Source organism: Citrus sinensis, chromosome 2 (assembly GCF_022201045.2).
Source record: "Citrus sinensis cultivar Valencia sweet orange chromosome 2, DVS_A1.0, whole genome shotgun sequence".
NCBI classification, from domain to species: domain Eukaryota; kingdom Viridiplantae; phylum Streptophyta; class Magnoliopsida; order Sapindales; family Rutaceae; genus Citrus; species Citrus sinensis.
In genome coordinates this window covers 1,674,048-1,697,834 of record NC_068557.1, presented here as the reverse complement: position 1 = coordinate 1,697,834, position 23,787 = coordinate 1,674,048, and the positions used below count along the sequence as shown (strand labels likewise).

Below are 23,787 nucleotides of genomic sequence, written 5' to 3'. Positions count from 1 at the left end.
AATTTCCTATTATAAGTAACTTAAAAAATCTATTAATTTGAATATATCAAGAAAATACCAAAAAATAAAGAATTTTCTTAACATATAGAACCTAAATAACCACAATAGGTCTTCTTAACATGAAACACTAAGTGACTGTCTATTTCGCCTATCTTTAAAGCAGCGCCCATATTTTGAAAACCTTGGTGTTGATATTAATGAGGAAATAGTATTTTTCTTTTTAAAAGAGGTTTACTGTTACAAAATGTTTTACACGAGTGTCTTAATAGTCTCGGTCCGTGTCCATGATTCCATGTGTCTTGGTACTTGTGCACTATACACATGTGAAATAGGTAAATTTTACTTATTCTAATTTATTTTTTTATTCTTTGTTTAGCCTTTTAAATTTCTTGTCTTTATTTCCAACCGTTGAGGTTTGCCTAAAATAAAATAAAGAAAAACTTCTTGTCTTTATTTTTTTCATTTTGTGCTTTTAAGATTCTTGTATTCAGTAATAACTTATCAAAAGACTTGTTCGTCCTTACAAAAAATTACCCTTTCTATTTGGTTTGTAACTATAAGAGGTGATGAGTATTCCAAACACTTCAGGACTAAGTAGTATATAATAATTTCAATATAGAAAAAAGTGATAATCTCCCAACAAAACAATATGTAATGTAGCACTAAACAAAAAATAAAATGCATATACAAAAAATTTAACAAACCAAAGGCTCGAATAAATACACACAATATCCAAAGGATCTTGATCCCATTGAGACAAATAATAAAAAGGAAAATAAATTTCATTTTCTTTTATAACCAATCTTAAGTTTATACAAATCGATTGAAATTAGAAAAAATTAAAAATACAATAAATATGCATAATTTAGGAATAATGCAATTGATTGACATTGATTTGCTCAACCAATCATTTTGTTAACTAATTAACAAAGAGTTAGCAATGAATTTCAATTTTGGACATGGAGTCAGTGTTGAGTATTAAATCAATGGCTTTTAGGTAACAGAAATAAAAAATAAAATAAAATTTAAATTATGACCATTAATTTAGTACTCATCGAAAATTCAGCTTATCATTAAATCATAATCCTTCAATTTTATAGCAATTTATCTTTCTTCCTATCTTTGTTCTTTGTTCTTTTTCACCCACCTAACAAGAAAGTTTGTAGAAGAACCCAAATTCACTAGTCTTCTCTGTAAAATTATATTAATTGCGTCATTTTCATTTTTATCTGGTATGAGAACTCCTAGAGATGATAAAATGGGTCACAATGTGATTGTACAACATAGATAGATAGGATTTTGTTGCATCTATGTTGACAAATGTTGATATGATTAATAAATGGGCTGACATGATACGACAAGATAAATAACTGTGTCATATTCATGTTGGACTGCCTCAACAGGATTACACATTCAGACACGAATATCAATTAATATGTATATTATTATTCAAAAATTACTAATATATATGTTGAACAATAAATTTATTGCTTCTATTTTATACATATTATATTATAAACTTATTACGTCATATTTGTATCATAGTAACTTATTTATAACCTATTTTTAAGAATAATATTGACATATCTGTTAATTTTTTAAATTAATTTTTAATTTTTTGTATTAAATATGTTAAATGGGTCAACAAAATTAATAGACGTGGTCGTATTCATATTTTGATATTTCAACATGATTAATAAATGAGTCGTATCTGTGCTTGCTTAAATTTAACATGACACAATTAGACAAATTAACACTTCAAAGAACCCCAAAATTTCGTTCACTTTATTTTTTGCTTTAGATCTTTATGGGTTTTGGTGGAATAACTCTCTGCATTTATTCATCTTTATATTTTTCAATTTAATTAATCTTCTCACTTAGTTGAGGGTTTATAAAAAAATAATATTGTATAAATTGAACATGTATGATTGTAAATCCATAAGAATGAAATTTCATTTTTTAAATGCGAGAGTGACACTCCCCTAATAAAATTTTGACAATAAACTTAGTTGGGATAGAAACTTATTGACTAAATATGAAAGATACCGTTAACATTAACAATTGTATTATCTTTATTAAATCAAGATTATCTATTCCCTGATTTGGAAGCTCATCCCCTCAATTTTTGGGCAAGCTTAATTTTGAGTATTAGTTTAGTTTATGAGCTTTTATATAATATTAGAATTAAACTTATATATGAGTGGGCTCATATGTATTCCTTTACCACTCGATATAGACAAGACAAAAAAAAGGCCCGTACGTGACAAGAGGTGATAGGAAAAATATTCTACGTTGATTGATAGTATGTATTGATTAGCTAAATAATATAAGCTTAAAATAATTGTTAACTCATCTATCTCGACTAAAACGACACTATTTCCTACCAATAACATTTTATTCATGATCACATTAGTAATCTTTTCATCGACAACTTAAACTGCTCTTTTACTATAAAATACTTTTTGAGTTATCGAGTTATTAGGTGATAGCTAGGGATGACAAAATTCTCCACGGGTTTGGGGTCCCATGGAGCCCCACCCCAAATGGGGAAAATTTTTAATGATTTTTGGGAAATGAGGTGGGGAGTGAGGGAAAATAATTTTCAAATTGTTAACGGAGCGAGGTTTGGTATTGCACTCCCCACCCCACCCCCACCCCAATCCCCGTTTTATATATATATATATATATATATGTTTTTAATTCTTATTTAATAATTTTTATTTTATCAACTACAATGTCAAATAATAAATTTTTTAAATTTTTATGTAATATAAACAGGATATGAATAAAAGAAAATCCTACAATATTTTTCAATTCTAAACACATTATTATGTTTTCTTTTCTCTTTTAAGGTGCTGCTCTCTTTAAATATTTTTCACTTTTAATATCATTTTAAGATATTGTTTCAAATTTTTAGATATTTAAAAAAATTTAAATACTTCATAATATAGTGATGATTTTATTTTAAGTTTCTAATTTTTAATTTACTAAAATCATATATTTATATATACTATAAAGTAGGTAAATGGGGAATGGGGCGGGGATGGAGAAATCATTCCGCACGTGGGGATTCTCCATCCCCAACCCACTAAATTTATTGGGGAATGGGGTGGGGAATGGATAGGGATGGCAATGGGGAGGGGAGGGGAGGGGACCGATCTCTCCGTACCCATCTCCGATATTTTGTGTATGTCCCCGTCCCCTTCCCGTCCCCGTCAGAATTACTTGAGAGAATCCCCATCCCCTCCCCGGATAATAACAGGAGATCCCCGAGGGTCCCCGATCCCCGAATAATTAATACATTTTTTTTTCGATTTTGAGTTAATCATATTAAAATAAAAAATTCAAATAAAAGTAAAGTTCGAAATATATCTTACATTAATATCTATTACAAAAGTCACATACATTAAATTAGTAAGTAACGCAACATGCAAAGGATACAAACTTCTTTTACAAATTATCATGAACAAATTAATAGTCTAATACAAAATTGTTATAAATAAAATCGAATTTAAGTTCAAAATTAACTTTTTCAATGGTGGCGTGGGCACTTTATAAATTTGGATTATTTCCTTTACAACACAATAGTTAAATCGGAGCAAATCAAAAGCAAATATTAGATTAGATTAGATATTAAAATTGTAATTCGCTGTGGGCAATTATAACATCTAAAAATAAATAAAAAATAGATTTAAGTTTAAAATATTTAAAGAATATTAAAATTTTAAAAAATGTTTGGCTATTAGAATCTACTCGGTCTTTTTAATGTCCTAAATAAAAATTTAGGACTTTAATTAGTTAATTAGGCCTAAAAGTTTAATAATATAAATATTTTGATATTTTTTATTTTTACCAATATTTATAATTTTATAATTTAAATTTTATTATTTATTTACTAGTAATTTTAAAAAATTAAAATAAAATTAAAATTTAAAATGAGAAAATGGGTAGGGGATGGGGATTCCACCTAATCTCCGTCCCCTCCCCGAATAAGAAATTGGGTAAAAAAATTTTCCCGTCCTCTCCCCGAATAAAAAATTGGGTATGAAATTATCCTCATAACCTCCCCGAATGGGGAAAATCCCCGAGGGTACCCGTCCCTGTGGGGATTTTTATCATCCCTAAGAATGGAGGCAAAAGAATTTAATGGGGTGGGGAATGGGATAAGCCTCCCCACCTCCACCGCACCCCATTGTCATCCGAGTGACAGCGTCTAAATTGTAATTATTAAAGAATCATATACAAACAAAAATATATATTAATTTTGAGGATATAAATCAATGGGAATAAGATAATGTCACGTTTCGTCGTTTCCCTCATATGGGAATCAATGTCTTTGAAATTATAGTGACAGACAGACACTTTGTGAAAAGAAAAAATGAAAAAAAAAAGTGACAGACAGACGGTTCGTAATGTTGATAATTACCGACTGTAGAATCAACATTGCAGAAAAAGTGATGGGTTGAAATTTAAAAAAGCTGTGGAGTGCGTAGCAGAGAAAATCAAGGATTTGATTGTGTAGATGAAAAGAAAATAATTAATTAGCAATTCAAATTTAAGGACTGTATCCTTAAATTTCTGACCTAGACAGCAGATAAAAATTAAGGATTGGATAAGGAAAAGAACAAGATTAATTAAGAATTAAGATTTTCGACCACAAATGAATACCGACATACATTCAGAATGTTTTTGCAATCTAAATTAAAGACAAAATTGTCTTGCCTACTTACCCTATTCTAATTTGGCTTCATTTTTTGTGCGCCATCATGTCTTCAAATTTCTATATAAAGACAAGAATGGTCACTCAAGTCTCTCACAGGCAGCCAAGAAATAGAAAAGCTTTTCTCTCAAGCGTCTCCTTCTAGTCATTACTAACAATGTTTAACCCAGTACTGGTTCATCAGACTCGATCTATTAGAACCATATTGCCACTTTCGAAGCCATTTCTTCATGGAAATGGCAATGTTTTTCGCCAAATTCAGTCAAGTCCTTCATTTAAAAAGGGGCCCAAAATTCGACTTGGGTCTGTTCCTAGTAACAGTGTCAAAGCTATGGCAGATACAGCTGTATCAAACGGTGTTACGGCTGTTGTCACTGTGCGACCACCTATCAATCCGCTTACGGCTGGTGGTCAAGTCATTGATGACGTAGAAGATTTGTTCAGTAAATCACTACAATTGGAGCTTGTTAGTGCCAAGGATGAAAGTAAGTACTGCGAATAGATATGATAATCAAACTTTTATTATCCTTTAATTTCTTCCTCATTTCAAGGATCCTAAATTACATAGTTCTAAACTTGCTTAATAACATGCTTAATAACATTTTTACACTTCTAAACTTGGAAAACATGCTTAATAACATTTTTACTTCCCATGTTCTAATAGAGGTTGGCATTGGTCGAATTGTGTCAATCCAACCCAACTCGTATATAGTGCGGGTTGAAAAAGTCTAGCCCAACATAACTGGTTATATTTTTTTTAACCCAACCTGCAAAAGTATAAGTTAGGAGGGGTTGGATTGGACTTTTGAAAAAAGTTCACTTTCATAGTCTAATTTAACACTTTATAAAAATAAAACGTTACAAAAATAAATAAATTAATTAAAAAAATATAAAAACACAAATATAAAATTCCTTAAAACCAATCCAATATTCAAAGTCTAACAAATAAATTATTAGTTTATAATTAAGGAAAAAAAAGTCCAAAAATTCAAAGTCTTGTTTAACATAAAATATTAAAGTCTAAATACCAATAGTCAATATAAGTTTAATTAATTGAGAGAGTTTTATTATATTTTCATATTTATATTTTTGTTTTTTGTTCATATATATATATATATATATATATTTATTTATATTTATGATGAATACAATTTGGCAGGTTGAGTTGAAATTGTTCAACCCAACCTGCAAGCAGTATAGGATGGGAATTTAACAATCCACTCCAACCCGTTTCTTTTACCAACTTAACCCAAACCGCCAAAAATCATGCGGGTGGGGTGGGTTTCACAGCTTGGTGCCCACCCCTAGTTTTAAAACATTTTAAACTACATATTTTCTAATATTCTAAGAATAAACTTTTTTAATAGTTCTACTTTCTTTTTCCACATTCTCTTTCAGATAAACCCACAATTAGTGGTAATGCAAAAATAAAGGGGGTAGTAGTGAAGGATTGTGAGGTGCAATATGAAGCAGAATTCCAAGTTCCAGTTGATTTTGGAGAAATTGGTGCAATATTAGTGGTAAATGAGCACGCTCTTGAGATGTATTTAAAAGATATAGTTCTTGATGGTTTACCAAGTGGTCTTGTGACCATAACATGTGAATCGTGGGTTCAGCCAAATACTAGCAAAGACCCGAGAATTTTCTTTACTAACAAGGTCAGTTTCAAATTTGCTCTGACTCTTTTAAATGTACTAAGTTGTTAACTATGTCTCAATCTTTTTTTTAGTTTCCCTTACATAAGTCATGTTACACTTTAGTTAAAATAATTTGACGCCAAGGTCTAATGTGATTTTTCATTTTTAATGTGTTTTTTTTATTGACCAGTCATACCTGCCGTCAAAAACACCGAATGGATTGCAGAAATTAAGATATGCCGAGCTAGTTAATTTACGGGGCAATGGAGAAGGGGAACGCCAAAAAGCTGATAGAATATATGATTATGATGTCTACAATGATCTTGGAGATCCTGACGAAGATGAAGAATTGAAACGGCCAGTACTCGGTGGAAAACAGCATCCTTATCCTAGACGTTGTAGAACTGGACGCCCACATTGTAAAACTGGTAAATTATGATTTAGTGTTAGTGCAACAACTTTTTGTTTATGCAGCATTTTTTTTAAAGGTTTGGTCTGATTCTGACGAATTTTCTTAAGCTAGAAAAACCTTTCACATAAGCTAATATTTAGTTTGTTAGTGCAGACGAAGCGTCGGAGGAAAGAGTGCCAAGCAAAAGTTTGATACCTATTTCGCCTTATGTCCCAAGGGATGAAGAGTTCTCGGCGATAAAGGAAACAACGTTTGTTATAAGGGGATTGTTCGGACAGTTGCGTTCGCTAATACCAAACTTGAAAGCCGAATTTGTCGACACCGATGGGTTCCCAAACTTCACAGAAATAGACAAACTCTTCCGTGAAGGAGTTAAAATTAAAGATGCAGAATTTTGGAAATCGTTACTTCCCGGATTTGTTGAAGAAATTAAAGACATTGGCGATTTTTTTTTGAGGTTTACGAGTCCTGAAACATTTAAGAGTAAGAATCTCTTCTTTAATTGTCACACAAACAAGCTGCATATGCATGCTTTATTGCTTTAATCAATTTGTTGCTGTAGTTTAATTATCTGTGAGTTTTCTCATTTGCAGGAGACAGATTCTTTTGGTTTAGGGATGAGGAATTTGCTCGGGAAACTTTAGCTGGTCTCAACCCTTGCAGCATACGGTTGATTACGGTATTATATATATAATTCTGAACATTTGTCTTCGGCAATATCGTGAGAAGTAATCATTTAGTATAGAAGTTCAGTGCCTAACTCATAGTCAACAGTCTGCTCATGGTATAAACCTGGCCTATTATTTTATTCTCAGTCCTGAGATGTAATTTCTTTAACACCTTGTCGCATGCCGACCGTTGCCTTGTTTGATGTTGTCATATGATAAGGTAGCGTGAGACCCACATGAGTTGGCTTTGATACCATAAAAATCTATCATAACATCGATCTAAAGATAGGAGGGGGTAAAATCTAAATTAATTTTTGCTTTTGATTCCCTAAAATATTTAAATTCGGGTGAATAAGTAAAAAACTGCTTGAAACCTTTTTTAGCATGAGATTAAAATTTTTTTGCAGGAATGGCCGTTGAAAAGCTCACTCGACCCAAAAATCTATGGTCCATCAGAATCAGCAATCACCACAGAAATGATTGAGAGTGAAATTAAAGGCTGTACGACTGTTAAAGAGGTAAAAATAATTATGAAGCGGATGGGAATCTTTAGTTATATCAATAAATAAGATAGACAAGACCAGCAAATTATTTCTTTCGCCCAATTAATTCGTAAGCTAAACTTCTTAAAAATTGGGTTAACGCAGGCTCTAAATCAAAAGAAGCTGTTCATCTTAGATTACCATGACCTATTTCTGCCGTATGTAGAACAAGTGAGAGAGCTCGGAGACAGAACCTTGTATGGATCTCGCACTGTATTCTACTTGAACCCAGATGGCACATTGAGGCCACTAGCCATTGAACTAACTCGGCCTCCAATGGACGGCAAGCCACAATGGAAACAAGCATTTACGCCCTCTAGCGATTCTACTAAAAGCTGGCTTTGGAAGCTAGCCAAAGCTCATGTTCTTGCTCATGATTCTGGCTATCACCAGCTTATCAGTCATTGGTAAGTTTATTTAAAAAAAAAAAAATTAGACAAGCGTACATAATATATACTGGAATCAGCCATTAATTCCTTTGACCTAGCAGTGGGCTGCTTATTCATTTTTCAGGTTGAGAACTCATTGTTCTGTGGAACCTTATGCAATTGCAGCCCATCGGCAACTCAGTGCAATGCATCCTATCAATAGATTGTTGAAGCCACATTTCCGATACACAATGGAGATCAATTCTTTAGCTCGACAATCTCTTATTAATGCAGGTGGAGTCATCGAATCCACATTCTTGCCTGGAAAATACAGTATGTTGCTAAGCTCTATTATCTATGACAAGCAATGGCGATTTGACCATCAAGCACTCCCTCAAGACCTTATTAGTAGGTAAATAAGTCAAAACTATAAACTCTCTGCACGGATATTTCTCTTAACGTGTACTCTTAAGATAACGGTATACACTTAGCCTAAGAATTATTCACCGTTGATATTGAATTATTCCTTAAATATACTTTTGGTGAAGAACAAATTTAAGGTTACTTTTTCTTCCCAATTTTCCAGGGGAATGGCTGCTAAAGATCCAAGTTCTCCACACGGCTTAAAGCTAACAATTGAAGACTACCCTTTTGCTCAGGACGGTCTTGATCTCTGGGATATCATAAAACAATGGGTTACCGACTATGTGAGTCACTACTATCCCGATCCAAGCCTTGTAGAGTCTGATGAAGAGCTCCAAGCTTGGTGGACTGAAATTCGAACTGTCGGACACGGTGACAAGCAGGATGAAACATGGTGGCCTGTCCTCAATAGCCCTAAGGATTTAATTGATACCATCACAAGTATCGTTTGGGTAGCTTCTGGTCTCCATGCAGCTGTGAATTTTGGCCAGTACGAATATGCAGCCTACTTTCCCAATAGGCCAACTATTGCAAGAGCCAACATGCCAAATGAAGATCCATCTGATGATGAATGGCAAATTTTCTTTGAAAGACCTGAAGCTGCACTTTTGACTACCTTCCCCAATCAGAGGCAAGCTACTGCAGTAATCAGTGTTCTCGACGTGCTATCGGCTCATTCGCCTGATGAGGATTATTTGGGGAAATACATGGAACCAGCGTGGGGTGAAGATAAAATTATAAAGGGTGCCTTCGAAAAGTTTCAGGGCAGGTTGATGGAGCTTAAAGGGATTATTAATTTGAGGAATGCAGATAAGAATTTGAAGAATAGACATGGAGCTGGCAGTCTGCCATATGAGCTCTTGATGCCACTTGCGGACAAATCTGGTGTCACAGGAAAAGGAGTTCCGTACAGCATCTCTATCTAGAGTTCAAATTGCACTTTTCCTTTATTTACTTGTAATGAATAAGCTAGTTCTAATAATGCGGAAAACAATGACAAGTGGGTACTCCGAAACTTGAATTGTATGTTAAGAAAATCCTGGTGGGATACTTTGTGCATTCAGTGACACTCTTTCGTTGAATTTTTGTCGATTAATACTATTCGGACAAAAAATATGTAATCCCGCGCTGGTTTAAACATTTAATTTTCAACATTATTAACATTTTTTTTAGCATATATTTAGTTCACTTAATATTTTCCTTTTTTTTCACATATATTTCTTAGAAGAGCGACTAATGCGTGGATCTCCATAAATAGAGAAAAGGCGAAAAACAAATTAAGATGGAAATAATAGTCCACAAATCAACATAAAGTGAGTAACAAGTTGATTAACGCAAAATCAGCATAAGGAGATTTGAACATGAGATCTTAGTTGGCTTTAAAACCATGTTAGAAAAATAATTAATTTTAAACTAAAAATAAAAATCACTAGATTAAAAAACTTAAACTATTAGATTAAAAACTGCAACAGTAAATTTAATGCCAAAGTTTTTATATTTCAGCAAGGAAGTTACATTAATTTTAAGTGATGCTAGTTGATAATTTTTTAAAAAGGACCATTTCATATAAATTATGTCTCCTTTAGATACCAAAGGGTTAGACTGGGTTGTAACTTGGACTTTCCCTTTGAAAAATTATTTTGACTAGGACTGGGCAAAAAAATCGTGGCCTTAAAAAAATGAACCGGACCGACGGTTCGGATTTAATTCGACCGATTTTAATTTTAAAAAATAACCGAAATATATGATTTATAAAAAAAATTGAAATACTGGTTCAGTCTTCAGTTTACTCAGCTAAACTGAAAAACCGAATCGAAAAATCGGGTTATTTTTTGTTTTTATTCAAATCAACATGTGTTAAACTTTAATTGGTTGCGTAAGATAACTAAAATAGACATGCACACACACAATTATGGGTATATATATGTTACAATTTCTGAATTTCACCCAAAACAAACCCTAAAGCTAAAATCAAAATCGAAATCAAATCATCCAACCGAATCCATTGCAATCACGGCCGACACTGCTGTTATATTTGTTTGCAATTTTTTTTTGGTGAAGATGGGAGAATGTTGTTGGCGTAAATTTTCTTTTTATTTTATATTGTAAGTTGTAACTATTGTTATTTTTATTTGTTTTCACAACATTATGTTTATGTAGATGGAGTATTAGAGTTTGGTTATATATTTTGAAATCTTAATATTTCATATTTTGTGAGTACCTTATTAGTAGTTAGTAAGATATTAATGATAAAATGTGTTTTGAATTCTTTGTATTTATTGTTAATAGTTGTAATGAAATTAGGATGAACTAATTGTTGAAAAAAATTATTACATTCATGAGGCCCAATGGGCTAAAAAATTATAAATTCAAAATAGGTCCAGAATCGAAAAAATCGAACCGAATTGAACCGATCCGAAAAGATCCGTATATATTTGGTTTTTTATTCGGTTCTTATTTGATTTTTTATTCGGTTCTTATAAAATAACCGATTTAAATCGGTTTTGCTTAATTTCGATCCGAACCGAACCGTGCCCACCCCTAATTTTGAGACTCAATAAATTTTAGAAAATTTTCAGATAAACCATACGTATGTGTTAGTTCTTAAACCAATCTAAGATCAATTTAGAACCCCTAGGATCTAACTAAACTCTGCAATTAATGATTCTGAAAAATCAAATAGTAACACACACAAAGAATTAACCAGAAACAAGTAATCAAGAGATACAAAGATTAAGTGGTTCGGCCTGGAGATGGCCTATATCCATTGAAGAATTGAGTAACAAATCTTTATTGAATCACCGAGAACAAGTTACAAGCTTTCTCTCTTGATCAATCACAGCCTTTAAGATTATAAACTGATCAAAACGACTCTAAAAAGGTCTCAAGTTGGCCAGTTGTGTTTTGTGTTTGTTATAACAAACCTAGATTGTCCCTGCTTGTGTCACAAGCATTAATGGCCTTGAACTGGGTTCAAAACACGTGCTTAACTCATGAATATTATAAACAATCAAAACGATCCCCTAAATCGTCGTTTTGAGCTGAACAATGATAAGTGATCACATGTGATGGACATATGCTCTACTTAAGTAAATGTCTGACACTGGTATATTGTCATTTGCTCCATTTAATTTCATAAGCCTGACAAGTCATACATGCTTCAAAACAACACTTTTTAGAATCTAGTTTCAAGCTCGCACTTCAATATTCTCCACCTTGAACTTAAAACTCTTTTTAAACTTGCCGCTTCTTTCTTCACTTCCCTGTAATTCATCTTTCACATATACCAGCTAAATCTAAGCAAAGCTTAAATTTAGCACTTGGAATAGCCTTGGTTAACATATCAGCTACACTATTATCTGTATGGATTTTCTTCATTTTCACAGTTGCCTTTGATGTCTCCAACCTAATAGAGTGTAGTTTATATCAATATGCTTGGTCTTTTCAGGGTGAGTTTGGTTTTTGCTTATCACTACAGTCTTTTGATCAACTTCGAGCTCTTTTAACACACTTTTAACCATATTTCTTCTGCAGCAGCTATATACTCAGCTTTGGTAGCTAACAGAGTAATTACAGTTTGTAACTGAACTTTCTCGTTGACTGTGGAGTTATTGTAAATGAATAGATACCCTATAAGAGGCCTTATCCTATCTAGATCCCCTACATAATCTGAATCTACATAACCATCAGACTATCATTTTTCTTTTGGCCCCCATAAATAATGAGCTAATGTTCCCCTTTGATACCTATGTATCCACTTTACTGTTTTCCAATGTTTCTTCCAAGATTGGCCATATTTCTAGTAATAATGCTCATGACATATAAGCTATCGCCTAGTCAATATCATAGAATACATCAAACAACCTATAGCACTTATATTAGGTATCTTTACCATTTTGGACTTATCAGATTCAGTATTGGGACACTGCTGTTCTGATAATATAAAATGAGCTAACAAAGGTGTTTGGATTGGTTTTGAATAAATTATTCATACTTATCAAGCACCTTATCAATGTATTCTTCCTAAGTCAGAAACAAAGTATTAGTGTTCTTATCTCTAATAAATTGCATTCCAAAAATCTTATTGGCTGGTCAGAGGTCTTTCATTTTAAACTTCTCTCTAAGTTGCTGTTTTAGTACTTCATTTGATCCATGCAATTGCTTATAATAATCATATCATTCACATATAAGATTAAATACACCCTTTCACCAGAAACCTCCTTAAAGAAAACACAGTAGTTGAGGTTGCACTTCTGAAAACTAAACTTCATCATAAAGCTATCATTTGATAAATAAGCAAAAAAGCTATCATTTGCCCTCTTCTTGAGTAAAGCCTTTGGCTGCAAGCTTAGCTTAATACCTTTTTTGTTTGACTCTTGGTTTCCCTTGTTTAGTTCTATACAGCCACTTATAGCATACCACTTTCCTTTTTTCTAGTTTTTCTACAAGCTCCTATGTATAATTTTTATATAATAACTCTATTTCCTCCGTCATTGTTTTAATCCACTGATCTCATCTCCACTTGAAGCAGCTTTCTTTTAGGTTCATTTTTTACTTTCTTTTCCCCTAAAAAACCCTTTTTTGAATTTTACCATTTATAGAATTCTTGGATATAAAGGAACGACAATTTTCAACCAAGACATTGTACTTAATGTTGCATGAATTGATACATTTATAGAATCTATTGTTGTTGATCTCGATCGAGGTTTCCAGTACTTCATAGAGTTAAAAGTTTGAATGTTGTTTGGTTAATGAGAAAATGAAAGAAAATTCAAAGAGTTGTGAATTGATTTCAAAATGTATTAAGCTCAACTAATTGTTTATTTGCATGAGAATATATACAATGATCTTGAATCTTCTACATGCCTCTCACGCATGCTACTATTGTAAAGTTAGTATTGTAACAAACTCAACTTTAGCCAGGTCAGCTGCCATGTTGTCATTGATAACAAACTCAACTTAACTAACTAAACCAAAGATAACAAACTTTGCTCATCTAGTTAAGCTATTGATTAATTGATTTACAACTAAATCAATTATCTTAACACACAGGAATAGACACCCTCTTCAATGAAGGAGTTAGATTGTCTTTACTCAAAGAGGAACCATTTTAGAAAAACATACTTACCACATTGATTAAGGAGGCAATCCATAAGGTGAAGCTGTTTTGCGATTTGAGACACTTGAAACAATGGACAGTAAGAATTGGACCCCTCCTTTCTCTTATCAAAAAGAGAAGAAAAATATATGTAATTGTATGCCTGTTCATTTATGTGTTCTTGCATTAGAAGAGAGCAATTTTCTTGGTTTAGGGATGAAAAATGTTCTAGGCAGACTCTTGTTAGTATTAACTCATGTAGCATTCAGTTGGTGACAGTGTGACATATATACAAATAAATCAAAATATATATGACACTTTTGGATACTTTTGGTGTATAAACACCTTAGTGTATTAGATTCTTATCAAGTGTATCTAACAACAAATACATGTATGCATTGTAGGGTTATGTATTCAATAGGAGCACCTAATCTTTTTAAAATAAATAAATAAGTAAATAATAATACGAAGAGTATATAAGTCTTATTATTTGACCGCAACAGAATTATTATTCTCATAATTTGATCTTGTCCTAAGCAAATATTCTTGTGGTGATTGGTCGTTAATAATTTGGAGAGAGAAAAAAGAAGAAGAAGTAATGCATGAATAACTACAAACTCTTGTACAAAGTATTTTTATACAAACTAATGTTGCGTTACATAACTGATTGCATGAAAACATAAAACAATAAAAATAATGTGAGCCAAGTGATATCTTCATCAACCACTCATATGATGACACGTAAGTATATACAAAATAATTTATAGAAAAGAATTTTTACCTACATAATTGCTCTTAAATAAATAGAAAAATTGAATCTTACCCGTACATTATCATAAAAAATACAGGACAAGATCTTTTAAAACTTATGAGAGATCCTATAAAAAGAAAATCCTAATCTATTTCGAAGTTCATTAAATCACTTAAATAAATTTACTAACTTAACCACCTCCACTTTTCAATTTTTTTTTTTTAAAAGGCCATCCTCACAATTTTTTTGTAATGTTAACCGATTACATACCTTTTAGACCAAAATACAAGATTTTACCTCTCCCATCACACATCTCTTACCATCCCTCATCGCCCAGCATCAAATTATCCCTCCATCATAGTGCAATGATCACAACCTTCACAATCTCCGTTTGGCTTTGTAGTTCTTTAATTGACTGTTTGGCTGTAAAAGAAACTGTGAAAAGAGTTTTACGATTGTGTATCCTATTAATTTGATAAATTAATGTAGAAAACCATTATTCTTTTGGTGGATTTGTTCAAGTGTAACTCTTTGTTGAAGTTAATAGCAGTAATGTATGAGTTCAAAAAATGATAATTTTCTCGTGGGGCTGCAAAGAACATACTGCTAAAGGGAAAATGTGGCAAGGATATCAGTTGAACTTAGCCGCAAAGCTCAGCCCCAAGTGGCTCGAATGGGATGGTGAAGTAGCTTTGTTATACGGCAACCAGTTCATTCTTCTCTATATGTTGTTCACCATTCTTTTTGTTGCCTCTGCCAATTTGCATCTTCACCAAGTGTTCGATAAAATGCGCGACCGACCAGGGTGCCCTGCTTCGCTTATAGTCCTCTCCCTCACTCTCATTTACGACCTATTTCTATTTTCCTTCCCTCTCTAATATATGTTCGATAAAATGCTTAATACATGTCCAAACTACCAAAATATTAGAGAACTCAATCGAAAACCTAGAATTCAATCGACAAGCCATTTTGCCAGGCCCATCTCATGGGCGACGGCCCCTGTTGCCTGGGCAACGGGCTGCCAAATCCATTAAATAAAATTTTCAGCTTATGTCGTGAAAGCTGAAAATGGTATCTCTCATCTCCGATTTGATTTCACTTCTCATACCATCAATATAGGATGATGAGACTGTAAATGGGGCCAAGAGCAAGATGGGATTAGGGACGGAATCTTGTGTTTTATGAGTTATGGGCGATCAAGGATATTTTGGTCCAAAAAGCTTGGAATTGGTTAACACTGTAAGAAAAATGGCAGAGTGGTCTTTTCTGAAATTATAAAGTGGAACGTAGTCATTTCCTTAAAATTTCCAAACCCTTTTACTATTAATAAAATAGTGAGCTGATTACTTTTGAATACTTTGAATCTACAAAATTACTGACTAAACCCAATTATTAAATAAAAACTCTCTTAAATTTAAATTTTAAATTTTAGATTATAAACTCATCTAAATATTTGATGTTCACTTTCAAGAAAAATAATATAATAATAATTTTTTTTAACTAAACCCAGTAAATTCAAATATGAACACATTAATAAATGTTTTAAATTATATTAAACTGAAAACAAAAATATTGTGTTGATGCAGAAATCTGGTCGTACGTGTAGAGATGATTAGGTTGTTTTGTCAACACCTAAATTTGTTTTTAATGGGGAGTAAAGCTGCTTGCAATTACTCCAATCGAGCAGAATTTAACGATCTCATCAACCTTCATACTCTTTACACCTACAATCACAAAAAAAGAGTCAGAAAGTGCCGATGGTTTTCCGGCGAAAACCCTCCAATGCTTAAGTCAGTTTTCAGGTTTTCTAAAAAAAAAAAACTTGAGCCACTTTTCAATGTAACTTAGTAATTTGTTTACAGAATAAAAATAGTCAGAATATGCAAAAGAAATGAATTCTAGATTCAAAATGGCAGAGTTTCCCCTTAACTTCTTATGTCTTTCCTCCATCTGCAATTTTCAGGGGCTTTATAGGCAGTCAAGTGTGTAGCAAAACGTGCAACATCATCCTTGATTCGTGAGCCTTAGTGGGTTAGTTGATTATGCAAATTAGGTAATGGTCCAACGTGCTTATCTCCGGGCGGTTAGAGGTTGATGCAATAACCATTTGGGTGTGGGCATCGTGCCCGGTTTTTCTAGAACAACTCTCTGGTCAACCTTTGGTCACTCTCTGGAGAGGGTCTTGGTATCTCCTCGTAACTTTATGTTAATTCTCACATTCGTGAGCACTACAACATCTGCTCCTACACCCCCTTAACCACGAGGAGATTGCACTTTCGACCATACATGTGCACGTGTAGATGGTGGCCCTTTTACCACCCAAACATATTGTTTGGTTAATTTTTATTGTGCAAATTGATATTTTTCCGAATAAAATTTGATCTCGAAAATAACTAATAATCTAATTGTTTGGTGTCTCGTAAATTTTTCAATTGAACATAAATTTAATGCCTAAAATAGTTGAAACCTTCAAATTTTAAATAAAAGAAATACATAATTTTTTTATATTAGAGTTCTCCCAAACGCTAATTTTCTACACCATAAAATCAATATGTATCACTTTTTATGTATTATGATATAGTAAGAGTAATGTTAAGAAGAAGCAATAAGTTTCAGTGTCCGCTGTTTAATTGAGAATTCATAAGTTATTAGATTAGTATTTGTATTTAGGAAATTGTCAGTTTTTTCCTATTCAAATCACTACCTACTGCTTACTTTTATTATTTTTATAATACCAAGTACTCTCCACGCACCAAATTTTAAAAGAAAAGATAAGTAAATAGATCATTTGCTTGATATTTGCTCTTGAGAACATAAAATATATTTTTATTATGAGAAAAAATAGTTAAAAAATGTATATGTTGCAATGTATGTGAAAAACAAATATCTTGAAATATCTTTTTAAATTGTATGTATTATTTTATTAATATCTCGTCAGTCTATAAATAATTAAAAAAATTAGAATAAATATTAAAAAAGATATGAAATAGATTAGATAAAATAGAAAATAAGAATAAGAATTTTTCTTACTTTTAGTATTAAACATTTTTTATTTTTATTTCAACATATTCGATTTATGTAATTTTTAAGAAATGTGAATAAAAGTTTATTTAGAATAAAGTAGTACTGAAAAGTTTATCACCGCACCAATCTCCACCACAATTGCTGAATGAATTTGGAGAAAATGTTAGGTGAAAGAAAGGGAGCAGGATTGAATGCCCATATTATGTCGTCGTACGTACGTGGGAACAAATGCACAGGTAACGTCAAATCTTCATCAGAACAACACACGTGATATTTAAGATTATGAGAACTCGCTTTGTTTTCTTTTTACCTTTTGGTGAATTTGGAAATCGTTTGATTTGCTTATTGCCCGCTTCCTTCTACTCCCTCGCTTTAATTAATATGTTTGGGGGCTCTCTAAATTATATTCAATGTAACTTAACATTTTTCAAATGTATGAGACATTTAAGCAACTCAAGAATTTATTAAATTTGAATGACGTGTTGGATGTTAGCTGGGAACAACCTATTGTCATTGTCAGCTGGCATTCCTTCAACTGAACTATTTATGCATTTAATGCAATTTATGATGTAACCGAATAATTACAGTTTTTGCCGCCGAGAACTTACGGAATCTATAATTGACCAATACAAAAGCTTTGTGGGAGACAGACTTATTAGAGTCTGTTCGATACTGTAGTCAGCTAAGTGTAGTTTTTAAACTTTCATGGTAAAATTATATTTATCATATTATTAATTTTTAATTTTTAATTACAACCTTTTTTATGATAATACTAGCTCTCAAGCCACACATCGCAATACTTAAAAGGACTTTATAACTGTAACTTACAGTTATTTAATAGAAAAATTTATGTGCGATAATCGCATTACATGAGCATTATCCCCTAAAGTTTTCATGTTGGGAAGTCGACTTCTGCCTAGAAGCGGTGAGCTATATCTTCCAAGCCCAAAAAAAAAAAAAAAAACATTTAACTCTAAATAGAAGGAGAGTTGCATCATGGCTGACTTTAGAGTATCTGTGGTCTTAAGTGAATTTATTTTATGATGCCTCTTTTTATTTAGCATCTTTAATACTAAACAAAAATATAAAAAATTTTAAAATTCATTTCATTTTTAATTCTTGAATTTCAACAAATAATTAAGAAGATCCTAAACAATGTTGAAAACAAAACCTAAAGTTTAATTCCTTTATAACTTTTACAAAATAAACAAATAAATGAATGAGAATAGTACTATTTTCAAATAAAATATTTAAAATAGTAGTATATAGAAAGTTGACATGATGAATTGATGATCAGATAATGTATATGGACTTTACATTTGAAGAAACTAACTTTTTTACTTTTTTGAATGCACAAATGCATGTAATAATTTTCTTTATAGAGAATAAAATATAATTTTTTTCATCTATGATTTTTTAGATTATAAGATTTTTAATAGAAATTAAAAAGAATTCTCAAAATCAAAGATTCTAATGTAAAATAATTAATTCTTTTAAGAAACTGAAAAGGTCAAAAATTTATTTATTTTTCTTAGAAAAACAATAATGAATGAATTAATGGTTAGACAATATTATTGATTGTATCTCTTTAACAATAAGATTACCAAATATATTATTTTACAAAAAAAATAATTGTTAGTTATAGGATAATTATTAATTAGAGAGATGTGTGATGCGCTTTACTACCATGCATATTTTTTTAAAAAAAACTTTATTAATGAGCAAATTATTAATATAATTTTTTTTTAAAAAAATTCTTCTTAAAATTTAAAGTTTTAAGCAATCGTCTTATTTACCAATACTGAAAGCCTTATTGCAAATAGACTTTGAGCAAAATTATGATGAAATATTCAGTGGCGGACTCAGAAACTAAAATGAGGGGGGGCTTAGTTTAAAAAAAAATTATTTAACTTAGATTTTTTTTAATGTTCACTTGAATACATTTTAAGTCTTATAAATTCAAATTTTATTATTTTTTTTTAAATTCTAAATAATAATAAATTATTTTTTTAAATGCGTGAAAATATCATTGTTTCGAAGTAGTTTCCACAAAATATTTAAAAAAATAAAATAATGTGGCTAATGGGATTTGAACCAAGGTTTTAAAACCATTAAATAACACTCTTACCATTAAACTACAAGTCTTTTGATATATAAAAAATGTGTCCAAATTTATTTATCTAACTTTTTCAGAAGGGACTTGGGGTACATTTAAAAGAAAATTTAACGGCCCAGGGAGGGCTGAAGCCCCTCTTGGGCCTTCATTGGGTCCGTCCATGGAAATATTTGTATGTAGCTCTATCCAAATACTACTGAGTAGGAAGAGATTAACTGAGGAGAATTCAACTTGTACCCCATCTCCGACGAAATGGAGGGCTTGTGTTGCTAACCATGGCGTAGGTCCAAGGCCACGGCACATGTTATTATTGCAGAATGGAAAAAAGTAGATTAACTTTCATTCAACTTCAGACATGTCCTTGGCTAGATTAACTTTCTATGTACGAAATACTATTGCAGAATGGACAAAAGTTCAAAGACAACAATGCAACAATAAATGCGGACTTTTACAAAGACAACAATGCAACAATAAATGCGGACTTTTACAAAATAATTTCCTCTGGTGTACCAAAATTATTTGTTTCAATGAACGTGGGCCACGTGTCGTGTTACACGTGAACGTGTGAAAACAGTAAGACTGTCAATATAGTGATGCGTGTTACACGTGATGGACTTGTCCTTTTCATAGACTTATCGCAGTCTTTGCCCCCTTTGCAACTCCCCCTTTAAACTCACCACTTTTTTAATTAAGAATTTTACTATTTGAATTATTTTTTTAAAAAAAATACTTAATTAATCTTTTAATTTCTTTCTCTTCTTAATTTTATAAATTCTCATTAATTTACTTAAATATATTTTTTTTACCTGCTAATAAATGATATTACTAATTAAGAAAAATAAATCTCACCATGTATTTTCAAACATAAACAAATTTTTATCAGTTATAAAAGTTAATGGATATTAAGAAATTAAATTTTACTAGACACAAAAATAACTAATAAATACCAAGAAAAAAGTTCTTATATATGGAAAGTATGATTTGCATATCATAATATACTAAGAAAAACCAAAGTGACAAACTCAAGAGAGAGTGAAATTGAGTGTTTAGAGCATCACTAAAAAGACTCTTCAAATATAATTTTTCAAATGAGATTATCATTTTCTCTCGTCATTATCTCTTAATTTCACTATTCAAATAAGTGTTTAGAGCATCATTAAAAAGTTCTTCAAAAATAATTCTTCAAATGAGATTGCCTTTCTCTCTTTAATATTGAAAAAAAATCTCATTGGAAGAGTTTTTTAGAGCCTTTAATTTAGTATTATATTATTTTTTATTTTCTCATTCTTGAACGGAAGATGTGTTATATTTGTTATTATTTTGATGGAGAAAAAAATTTGAAAAGTCTTTTGGGAGATAACTAAGTTTCTTACTCTTCTATTTGCCACATAGATAATTAAGCAAATAATATTTAAAGAGTCAAATTAGAAGAATCATTTATTAATGCTCTTGCAAAATGTGAGAGTATAGAGAGAATATACAATTATAAGGTAGAGAGATAAAGTAATTGGTAAAGAGTAATTTTGAGATTTTAAATTTTTAATAATGACTTTATTTTTAAAATGAGTATAGAGAGAAATTTAGAGGGTTCAAAAAGCATAACCTATTATGAAATTACTCATTCTATGGTAATTACAATTAAGAACTTTAACACCCCCTCAAAATTCACATAGCTCAACCAAAATGGTCGGCTAATAAATAAGCAAACTACTTCTTTGACAGATTTTAAATGAAGGCATTATTTGGTAAACAATAGTTGTTATGGTGTGAAAGCTAAGTTCTTGTATAATAAAAAAATGTGTAATATCTTTTTTTTTTTTTACAACAATTGTAATTTAAAAATTACAGCATTCTAATATCAAACTGGATCTAAATAACTTTATGCTTTCTCACGAGGTCATTCTATACACGGAGAGAAATTTTTTTTTTACTTGAAATAACATTTCCTATTTTTTTTTATAAAGAAAATAACTTTTTTATTTTGTTGCATGGCAACTCACATATGGAATAATGTGTATCGATCGCATCCCAAAATTCATAAAATTATTATTATTTCTTTTATCAGTCATTTTCCCGTACAAATTCAGTCTTATTAGCTGTGTAAAATTTATCTCATACAGTTTTTTTCCTTCTCCAGTACCCTTTTAACGTGGGCGTAATATTGTATATATTACAAGAACGATGTTTCTATAGAGTTATTGTACTTCCCAAATACAAATCAACACAATTTTTTTTTAAATCTTTGTTAATTGGAAAGAAAAATAATTATCCAAGTCAAATATAATAATCATTTATTCCCAATTTATATTTATCGTACACTTATTTATTTATTTTCTAATCATTTTGTATAAATTGAGTCTTTGAGCTACCTTTGTTACCAATATGAATGAAGTCTATATAAAGAGCATGACTATTTGCACTTTAAAAAGAAAATTTGAAAACTCCTTATTTGTAAAAATATTTTTATTAAAAAATATCATTTTGTAAATTTGTTAAAAAGGACACAATTGTTAACATATATGTTTCCATAATATTGATTTTGATGATAACAAACAAAGTTAAGAATGATTAATCTTTTAAGCTCAAATTATTTAATATTCTTTTAAATAAATCATTATTTTCACATTATAAATGTTTTGTATTTAATGGAAAAATGATTTTATGAAATTGATTGTTTTTATTCTTTTTAAATAATAAATCATTATTTTCACATTATAAATGTTTCATATTTAATGGAAAAATGATTTTATGAAATTGGTTTTTTTCAAAGTTTATGATTTAATTGAAAGCATTTTGAAAACTTTGAAACAAACAAGTATTGCTTGAAATTTTGGTGAAGGACTTATTTGAAAAGTGTCATAGCATTTTGGGCTATAACATAATTTCAGAAAGTTTTGGGATTAACAAAGCATTATTTAGAAATTCTGAAATTGGACCTATTTGTAAAGTTTCATAACGTTTTGGGCTATAGTACAGTTTTGTAAAGTTTTAGGGTCAAACTGTAATTTTGGAAAATAGTGCACTGTGCAGGTTACTGTAGCAATCACTGTAGCAAACGGCTAACCGTTTATTTAAAAACGGCTAACCGATAATTTCCAGAAAGCATGTTCTGCAAAGTATTGTTAAAATGATGATTCTGGAAACTAACGTGAACCGTTTACTGAAAACGGTTAACCGATTATTTCCAGATTGCTAACCTTGAACCGTTTAGTAAGAACGGTTAAACCAAATTTGTTTCGCAGGTCTCTGGAAATTAACGGCGAAAGGGTAAGCCTAAACGGCTAACCGTTTATTTGAAAATTGGCCCAACGGTAACTTTGACCAGCCTAAACGGTTAACCGTTAATGGTTAACGGCGAACCGTTTTCGTGCAGACAATCTATAACGGCTAGTTTTTCAGCTCCAACTATAAATAAGCTCAATCCAATTCAAACAAGAAGAATTCCAACGATCATCATTGAGCAAAATATTGAGAATACAACTTTCATTGAGCTTTAAATTCTTGTATTCATCTCATTCATTCACACATTAAGCTTTCACTTGAGATCAAACACATTGTGTGAGAGAGATTCATTTGTAATCTTTTTTGTAAGATCAAGTTAAAAGATTGTAAGTGTTGGGATACACTTGGGTTAAGAGATTGGGGATAATCTCTTGTTGTAAAGGTCCATTGACACCTTGGAAGTCAATTGTAAGCGTTTGAAGCCTTGGGAGGCTAGCTTAGTGAAATCCTCAAGCCTGGTGTGCTTGGAGGCGTGGACGTAGGCGGGGATTGCCGAACCACGTAAAAATCCTTGAGTTTGCTTTCTCTTCCCTTTCTCATTTATTATTGTGCTTTTATTGAATTTATTGTTTTCGAATTTATTAAGGCATTAGATTAAATTGTTGTGTGGTTTGCCTAGGATAATTTTTAAAATTCCAATTCACCCCCCTCTTGGGTTGCCTAGTTAGTATTTCAACAATAACTTTACTAAAAATTAAAAATACTCTACAGACCTATTCATTTACCCTATATCTTTATTTTCTTCA

The 23,787-nt window shown here is 31.2% G+C and overlaps 1 protein-coding gene across 1 annotated transcript; it reads left to right on the top strand.

Annotated features, from left to right (window-relative positions):
* The first annotated feature begins 4,806 nt into the window (after positions 1-4,806).
* On the top strand, positions 4,807-9,942 carry LOC102629656 (linoleate 13S-lipoxygenase 2-1, chloroplastic-like). Its single transcript, XM_052435609.1, has 9 exons — positions 4,807-5,205; positions 6,119-6,378; positions 6,548-6,785; positions 6,923-7,252; positions 7,363-7,448; positions 7,845-7,955; positions 8,085-8,386; positions 8,493-8,759; positions 8,934-9,942. The coding sequence occupies exons 1-9, from the start codon at positions 4,878-4,880 to the stop codon at positions 9,694-9,696; spliced, it is 2,685 nt and encodes an 894-aa protein (XP_052291569.1). The 5' UTR covers positions 4,807-4,877; the 3' UTR covers positions 9,697-9,942.
* Positions 9,943-23,787: the final 13,845 nt, after the last annotated feature.